This window comes from Ailuropoda melanoleuca, chromosome 2 (genome assembly GCF_002007445.2).
Source record: "Ailuropoda melanoleuca isolate Jingjing chromosome 2, ASM200744v2, whole genome shotgun sequence".
Taxonomy (NCBI): Eukaryota; Metazoa; Chordata; class Mammalia; order Carnivora; family Ursidae; genus Ailuropoda; species Ailuropoda melanoleuca.
In genome coordinates this window covers 19,286,291-19,294,679 of record NC_048219.1, presented here as the reverse complement: position 1 = coordinate 19,294,679, position 8,389 = coordinate 19,286,291, and the positions used below count along the sequence as shown (strand labels likewise).

General features: G+C 42.7%; 1 protein-coding gene across 2 annotated transcripts; it reads right to left on the bottom strand.

Annotated features, from left to right (window-relative positions):
* Positions 1-670: 670 nt before the first annotated feature.
* On the bottom strand, positions 671-8,207 carry C2H1orf50 (chromosome 2 C1orf50 homolog). 2 transcript variants are annotated; one of them, XM_002929417.4, is made up of 5 exons: positions 8,064-8,207; positions 7,820-7,935; positions 3,282-3,368; positions 2,637-2,768; positions 671-1,112 (listed from the first exon to the last, which is right to left on the bottom strand). In XM_002929417.4, the coding sequence occupies exons 1-5, from the start codon at positions 8,131-8,133 to the stop codon at positions 939-941; spliced, it is 579 nt and encodes a 192-aa protein (XP_002929463.1). In that variant the 5' UTR covers positions 8,134-8,207; the 3' UTR covers positions 671-938. The 2 variants fall into 2 exon arrangements, with proteins under 2 accessions (XP_002929463.1, XP_011235741.1); XM_011237439.3 differs by lacking the exon at positions 2,637-2,768.
* Between the last annotated feature and the right edge of the window lie 182 nt (positions 8,208-8,389).

Sequence of the window (8,389 nt, the reverse complement as noted above, 5' to 3'; positions counted from 1 at the left end):
TCAACCCAATCTTTTTTTTTTTTTTTTTTAAGTTTCAAGTTTTTATTTAAATTCTAGTTAGTTAACATGTAGTGCAATATTGGTTTCAGGAGTAGAATTAAGGGATTTATCACTTATGTACAACACCCAGTGCTCATCACAACAGGTGCCTCCTTAATCCCCATCACCGTCTAGCCCATCCCCCACCCACCTCCCTCCAGCAACCCGCGGTTTGTTCTCTGCAGTTAAGAGTCCCTCTAATGCTTTGTCTCCTTCTTCCCCCCTATGTTCAACCCCAACCTAATCTCAAACACTTCCAGGTACAAAAGATGAAAAACAGTCCTCTCTGGAATATGCCTCATGAACTTTTATGTGAGAAAAAGAAACTCTTCTTTTTCTAATATTCTGACTTGGGGAGAACAGACGGAGAAAAAGGAGAAGGAAAGTACACTGGCCAATACTCTGAAAGTGACTGGCTGGGTACCTGTGACCCACAGAGGATCCCAAGAGACTGACAGGATTCATTACTATCCTAACTAAAAGTAGTAACGACAGCATTTATATTCACGCAGGGTCTCTTTCCTTTTTTTTTTTTTAAAGATTTTATTTATTTGAGAGAGAGAGAGAGAGAAGAGGTGAGAGGGTGAGAGAGAGAGCACGCAAGCACGAGTAGGGGGAGGGGCAGAGGGAAGAACAGGCTCCCCGCTGAGCAGGGAGCCCGCCATGGGGCTCGATCCCAGGACCCCAGGGACATGACCTAAGCCAAAGGCAGAAGCTTAACTGCTTAACCAACTGAGCCACCCAGGTGCCCCACACAGGGTCTCCATTCAAGAAGTTCATGATTCACCCACAATACCTCAATTCTCAGGGCACCTCCCATCAAGGCAGAAAATGAGGACAACAAGGTGGTGACAGGTCCTTGCCGTGAGAGCTATTTACGAGTGTCCGCTCTCAGTCGGTCACTGGAAGGAGAGTTCAGGGGCTGGAGGCAAGGCCGCCGGCTGGCTCAGCAACTTGTTCACTATGTTGATTTTGGCATCGCGCTTCTCAATGTCCTCATATGGAGTCCAGGACAAGTCATGCTGTAGCTTGTAGGCACCAAGGAAATCATGCGGACAACCTGTCCCCCATTCCTAGAGAAGGCAAAGGAGTCAGTGCTCATTAGGGTAGGGGGCAAAGAAATTGGGTCCATTTCCTCATTTTATGCCACGGATTTCTGTTTTGGTTGTTTGCTTCAGACCAGTCAGAACCATCCTCATTGCATCACACACCAGAAACCTCTCTTAGCAGAAAGGACTGTGAAATAACTTAAGTGTATTTTTCATGTGTATTTTTTAAGTCATGCCTGGGCTTACAACACCTCCAATTTTCTAGAAAACATTTACCAACTCTTATGCCTACATTTTCTCAAAGGCCAGAGAAGATTTTTGTGCAAAAATAAATTTTTTTTAAAACTCTTAAATAATTCATTTTATTTCTGCTTATTAGGAAATTAATGGTCATTACTGGTTGGCCTGGATATATTCTGTTTCAAAAGTATATACCATTCAGTTATAAACATTATTTCATATATTTGGCAGGAAAGCATGAGATTTTTATATAATGTTCATTACCACATTTGAAAAGTTTTGAAATTACTTTATAAATACATAGACTCATATGGCATGTGACCCTTTGGATTTTTTTTTTTTTAAGATTTACTTATTGGGGTGCCTGGGTGGCTCAGTTGTTGGGCCTCTGCCTTCGGCTCAGGTCACAATCCCAGAGTCCTGGGATCGAGCCCCGCATCAGGCTCCCTGCTCAGAAGGGAGCCTGCTTCTCCCTCTGCCTGCTGCTCCCCCTGCTTGTGCTCTCCGTCAAAGAAATAAATAAAATCTTCAAAAAAAAAAAAAGAAGATTTATTTATTTATTTGACAGAGAAAGAGTGAGAGAGCACAAGCAGGCAGAACAGCAGGCAGAGGCAGAAGCAGACTCCCCGCTAAGCAGGGGGCCTGATGCGGGGCTGATCCCAGAACCCTGGGATCATGACCTGAGCCGAAGGCAGATGCTTAACAACTAAGCCACCCAGGCGCCCCTCCTTTTGGATATTTTTCTATATATTCTAATCACTGGTTAGCAAGATGAAGCCTTTTTTTTTTTTTTTAAACAAACAAAAGCACCACCAGTTAGCAAGATGAAGCTATTATTTTTTTACAAACAGAAACACTGCCTGGTATTTTCCAAAGTTGAGAATATATATAGTCAAGTAAAAATGTACTTAATTTCGTCCAAATGTAAAAGAATCTTATTATCAGTTGTTCCAAAGTATTTATTGTAAAAAAAATAAATAAATAACCAACCAACAGAGGGTTTATTTTTTTCACAGACAGGAAGAAAAGAAACATACTATGCCCTCAATTTGATGTATCATATTCATTTGAAAAAAATAATAGCTGGATTCTTCAGTAAAAAATTCAATAGTATTCAAACCCAACTTATTTTATCAATTGTCTTAAATACTGTCTTACTATCTAGCAGAACATCTCTGAAATCTAAAATATCACTGGGGACTTGTTGATGTTTCAATAGTGACAAATTCTTCACGATGGTGTATTAAGACCGTGATAAACAAAAGCTAATTGTAGCCACTTCTACCAGTAAAAAATAGACGTTCTTACCTTTGGAGAAATAATAGAAAAATACTGCTGACCGCTCTCCCGTTTATAAAGGTAGTAAATGCTGCCGGGCTTTTTGACTATATTACAGGCTACACGGTGCAAATCAGCGTCTCTGTGAGCATCTTCCAACACCTAAGACCCACAGAGATGGGACAAGCTCAGCACCACATGTAACAGGCGCTCACACACGGATTCTCCCCAACAAAATCTGGAAATTACTCAATGCTTAGGAATTACTCCCCCTTAGCAATTAGTCACTACTAGGATCCAGATGATTCTGAAGAGACAAAACTTAGGACTGCTACTAAGCTGTAAAAATGCCTTTAAAAGGATTATCTTTCAAAATGTCTAACACGACTGGCTATGAATGGCTTTTAAATTTCTTTCCTATTTTTCTGTAGTAAGTGCATTTCTTTTATAACTGAGAACCTATTTTCCTGCTCAAAATGCTTTACCTCACTGAAACTGTCTCTGGTGAAAAAGCTTACCTGCTACCTAACCTCTTGGGCCTACTCTATTTCACTCAACACTCCTGTATTTCTAGAAGGTACTGAAGACAAATAAGTTAAATTATTATAATCAAGATCAGTCAATTCTGTGAATTAAATGAAGCAAATGAATGCTTGTCTACAAGCTGTCACTTACTTTCCTGGCTTGTTCTTGTAAATGTTGGATTTCCTCAGCTATGACCGTCAGTTTATTGGTGGCATTTGCTCGGATGAATTCATCAGCCTAAAAGTAAGACAAAACCAAAGGGTGGGTGGAAAAAGGATAAGACTTCTACAGTGTTATTTAGAGCCCAGCGTGAAGAGTTATCTCAACATCTTCACTTGTGCCTAAAGAATTCTTCTCACCATTCCCCCGTGAGCTCCCACTCCTCTCCCTCGTCTTCCACTCAGCCCCAACAGCACGCTTATGAGAAGCCTCCCCTGACATGCCCCACACCACAGAACTAGGCCCTCCTTCTCTTCTGTGTCCCATAGCTTTCTCCCCTCTTCACTCTATATTCTAGTAACACTGAACTTCAGTCGTCCTACATGCCCTGTTCTCACGTGCTACCAAATAACCGAATACGCCCTCTCCTTGATTTAACATGTTCGCCCCCTTACTCTTTGCCTGCGTAAACGCACTCATTCCTCAGGCCTCATCTGTTTTCTCATGTTTAAGTATTTCAGAAATCAGGGACAGGACTTACAATAAAATTCCAAAGATACTTGTGATATGGCTCTTATCACCTGTTATGTAGGAATCTAGCTATATACAGAAACTACCAATTAATCTCACCATCACTTTGGCTGAATTATTTACGTCAAACCTAAGTTATATCTTAACTTATACTTGCATTCCTAATGGCTACATCAAATGTATTTTTAAAGACAGCACTAGGATGTAGACCTGCAACAAAGTTATAATGTACATAGAAGACCGCCTGTCATGTGCTAGGAAATGCAATTGAAGGCAACGGAAACAGCTTAAAATAAATCAAATAATTTTCAAAGCCAGAGAGACTGGTGTGACTGATCCAGGTACTAGGAAGGATTATCATCCAGGCATCAGAAATTTGTCAAAGACTTCCAGTTTACTTTCAAGAAAAGCTGATTAATGTCCAGTGGTATACAATTAAGTTAAGGAAAAGAAATTAGAAGGTTAAACTTGAACTTAGAAATATCAAGAGAGTTAGTTAAGGACGCTCAAGGTAAAAGTCAGGTATAAGGCAGTATCATGAGAAAACATAAACAACTGAGTCAACAGGGTCAATCATCTATCTGTTCCACAAATGCAGACTGAGCAACCACTGTGTGTCAGACACCATGCCATGCCCTGGGTGCACTGGCAAATCAGAGAAAGAGGTCCGTCCCTACCTCTGTCAAGATTACAGCCTAATACACTGGCCTTTAGAACATGATCAAGTAACATATGTAATTTTTAATTTTCTAGCATTTGTGCTAAAAGTAAAAACAAGTGAAATTAATTCTAATAATATATTTAACCCAATATATCAAAAAACATTATCATTCCAACATGTAATGAGTATAAAACAATGTTAATGAGATATTTTATATTTCATGGTAAGTGTATATTTTATATCCCCACACTGTCAACTGGGATGCCGAATTTTGATCACTCAACCTGTGTTTGGACTCCATAAAATTTACAGTTGAAAGAGTCAATTCACATACTCAGCTTGTTCCAAATATGCTTAAAAGTGTCCAATAATTGCCTCAATTATCAGGTTTTAAAATGTAAATTAGTTAAAATTACATACAATTTAAAATTCCGTTAAGTACGTTCCAAGGGCTCAACAACCGCCTATGGCTAGAGGCTCCCACAATGCACAGCACAGCTCTGGTGAGTAATGCAGACACCAACAAGAAAGACAACTGGCCCTGGTATTACACGGACTCAGAATAATGATGCGCTACTATGAAGGAAATAACCATAATTATGTGGTAGAAGGAGATCAAAGGTAACAAGTGAGTGAAGTGAATGGTTTAATAACAGGGAGTGATGAGGGCTGTAGGGATTGGAATATGTGTGTAGCCTAGAGGCAAATTCAATTTAATAATACTGTCATTTGGTTGGGGTGGGGTATAGCCTTCTGCAGACAAGGCCTCACCAAGGATGTGACATTTGACTTGGGTCTGAACAAAAGGAAAGGGCCAAACAGGCACAAAACTGAAGAAGCGTCTGAACAGTAGTTAGCGGGATGTTAAAGAAGGGGACAGGGACCGGATCACGCAAGGCCGTATGGCCCACGGTGAAAGTGCTGCATTTTGTTCCCAAGACAATGAAGCACCTTATAGCCAAGGAGAGACTCCGTGGTCTCTAGAGCTAAGACAGTTCTAGGTTAGGAGTGGAGTAGCTTCGTTATTAGTCTTTTTCTTAAGGTGGTAGCAGCAAATCTCTCCCTTGTAAACAAAAGAGCCTAATTCAAACAGAAATGAGGAGAAAAGTAGTTATAATTACTAAACACAAACTCTGGCCCCAATCACTCTGAGACCCTTCACATATATTATCTCATTTAGTTTTTTATAACACCTTATGAAGTTAGAGATAGTAACTTCAGTCTCATTTTAGGAACTATACTCAGAGAGGTGAAGCAACCTGTCCAAGCGTTCACAGCTAATAAGTGGCAGTTGAAGATGTGAACAGAGATCAGTCTGATTCCAAATGTCATGCCTTAATACCAGACCTCTTTCTGAACACACATTAATACTGAAATGGTGTATCAGCAGTCAGTCCTGCTAGAAAGTACATTTCAGGACACAGTAAATATGCTTGATTCAATCTATTTGTCTCTAGTGTTTTTATTTCAGCTACTCAATATTAATAATAGTGGAAAAAAGGAGCACAATAATGCACCCTCTATATTTCCCTAGATTATACGCTGAAGGGCAAAAATGTTCCGTCTTTGTTTCAGGCTACTGTAATAAACAGGATGGTCATTCAGTAACCCACGAAAATATATGCCTAAGCTTTGGGCCTGGTTGCCTCTCTCCCAGTAAGTGATCCAATTAAACAGACACATCATATTCTCCTAATCCATAAAAGTTATACTTGGCTCCCCATCTCTATAGATAAGAGAAGTCACAAAGTTTGAATCAAAGGCACTTTCCTAAGCATTCAAATATGTCTTAGTTAAAAAAAAAAAACTCAGGTTGTGCCTCAGTGGCACAGTCAGTTAAGCGTCCAACTTGGTTTCAACTGAGGTCATGATCTCAGGGTCCTGAGATCAAGCCCTGCTTCGGGCTCCACGCTCAGCATGGAGTCTGCTTGAGATTCTCTCTCCTTCTTCTGCCCCACCCGCTCATGCATGCGCACACCCGCTCTCTCTCTCTCTCTCTCTCTCTCTCGATCTCTCTCAAATAAATAAATTTTAAAAAACAAAAAACCCCTGAAGTACAGAAATATGTGAGGGAATTTGAGCACATTAATAATTAAATATTTTCAAGCAAAATAAAGACCTCTGAATATAACCAAGGCCAAATGTGACACAGTACATACAAGGATGAGGGATATCAGAAGCATTAAAGCAGCAGGGCCCTGTATCACTACACACTGAAGAGGGTTCTGCGACTGGAAGTCTTGGTAAAACTGGATGGAATTTTTCACAGCTTTAGCTCTAGAAGCTCTCCTAGTTGAAACCCCGCATTTTACGGATAAAGAAACTGAAGTCAAAGGGTGCCTGGGTGGCTCAGTAGGTTAAGCGTGAGACACTTGATTTTGGCTCAGGTCATGATCTCAGGGTCCTGGGTTTGAGCCTCACAACGTGCTCAGCAGGGAGTCTGCTTGAAGATTCTGTCTCTCTTCCTCTGCTCCTCCCCGCTCCGTGTGCACTCTCCCTCTCTCTCAAATAAATAAATCTTTCAAAAGAAGCTGAAGTCCAGAGAAAAGTAATTTGCCTCAAGTCACATGCAAGTTAATATCAAAAGTTGGGGGGGAGGGCACCTGGATGGCTCAGTTGGCTAAGAGAAAGATTCTTGATCTCAGCTTAGGTCTTAATCTCACTGTGGTGAGTTCAAGCTGCGTTGGGCTCCACGCTGGGTGTGGAGCCTACTTAAAAAAAAAATAAAATAAAAAGTGGGATTAACATGCATGTGTCCAAACTTCCAGTGCTTTTTCTGTTATTTCGCATTTCCTCCTTTTTTAACTTTTGGCAATAAGCACTGGGGTTCGGAATGTTGTGTCCAGTGAATGAAAGCACAAGACAAAACTTAAGAGCCCTCGTCCTTCTAGAAGTTGTTAAGTTCTAAAAGCATTCAGGTCACAGATAAAGATCTTATGAGAAGCAGTTTAAAGTAAGTGGACTATGCATCCCTGCAGAATCTGCGTTAGAGCAATCCTGAAACTTCCACGGAAACTTTTCTTCACCTGTAAAATGGGAGGAAGAACTTCGGCACTGCCTACCTTACAGGGCTGTCCGAGGGCCCAAATTAAATGCTGAATATTGAAAGTGCTGTGCAAAACTTCCCGGCAAAGGAGATTATACATGTTGCGGCTGAAAAAGCCTTCAGTCTCAGAAGATCAGAGTTCGAGTCAAGGACAATCAGTTTTCCCGTGTTGTAAAATGCAGACAAAACAAATGTTACCCCACACTAAGTAGTTGTGAGGTCCCAGTCGTAGGACGCAGGGCCAAACGTGAACGAAGACAGTTATTTACTGCCCCAGCCGCACCTCCTTACCTTCTGCACCTGCTCTGCGAGCGCCACGAGGTCTAAGGGGTCCCCGGCCCGGTGGGTGTGGTAGGGGCTCACCAGGGCCACGCCGCCGGGGGTCGAGGTGCGCTCCACCAAGGCTCCTGCGACACATACCCAGGAACACAGCCCGTAAGCGCCCGCCCTCGGCCTCCCGCGCAGCCCAGGAGACTAGATGCTCCGTGAGGGCTTCTTTCCCCGGCCGGACTCCCTCCCTGCGAACCTCCCGGACCTGTCACCCGCTGAACTCTTTGGTTTCCGGGGACCTCCTCCGCCTGCCCCAGCTTCGCAGCGGCCTCCATGACAACACCTGCACCTCCCTACTACGCTCGCGTCAGGAGCTGGAAGAGCATGCGCATAAAGGCCCGTGGGTGGAGCTTCCGTGTTCTCCGGCCAATGGACACCACCGAGGAGGAGCGCCGCCTGAGCCCGGGGGCGGGGCCCCGGCTGTCGCACAGGGCTCAGCTGAGGGGCGGGGTCCACGCCTGTCAAAGCCAAAAAGGCGGTGCAAGCTTCCTGGGCATGCGCCGCTTGGCTTTGGGGGCGGGGTTCCACTCA

Bases quoted from the DNA above. Each gene is read 5' to 3' on its own strand.
- C2H1orf50 (XM_002929417.4), bottom strand. From the start codon at position 8,133: ATGGAGGCCGCTGCGAAGCTGGGGCAGGCGGAGGAGGTCCCCGGAAAC. The intron at 7,936-8,063 runs GTCCGGGAGGTT...TATGTGTCGCAG, and splicing joins AAGAGTTCAGCGGGTGACAG to GAGCCTTGGTGGAGCGCACC. The intron at 2,769-3,281 runs GTAAGTGACAGC...TGTGGGTCTTAG, and splicing joins TACAAGAACAAGCCAGGAAA to GTGTTGGAAGATGCTCACAG.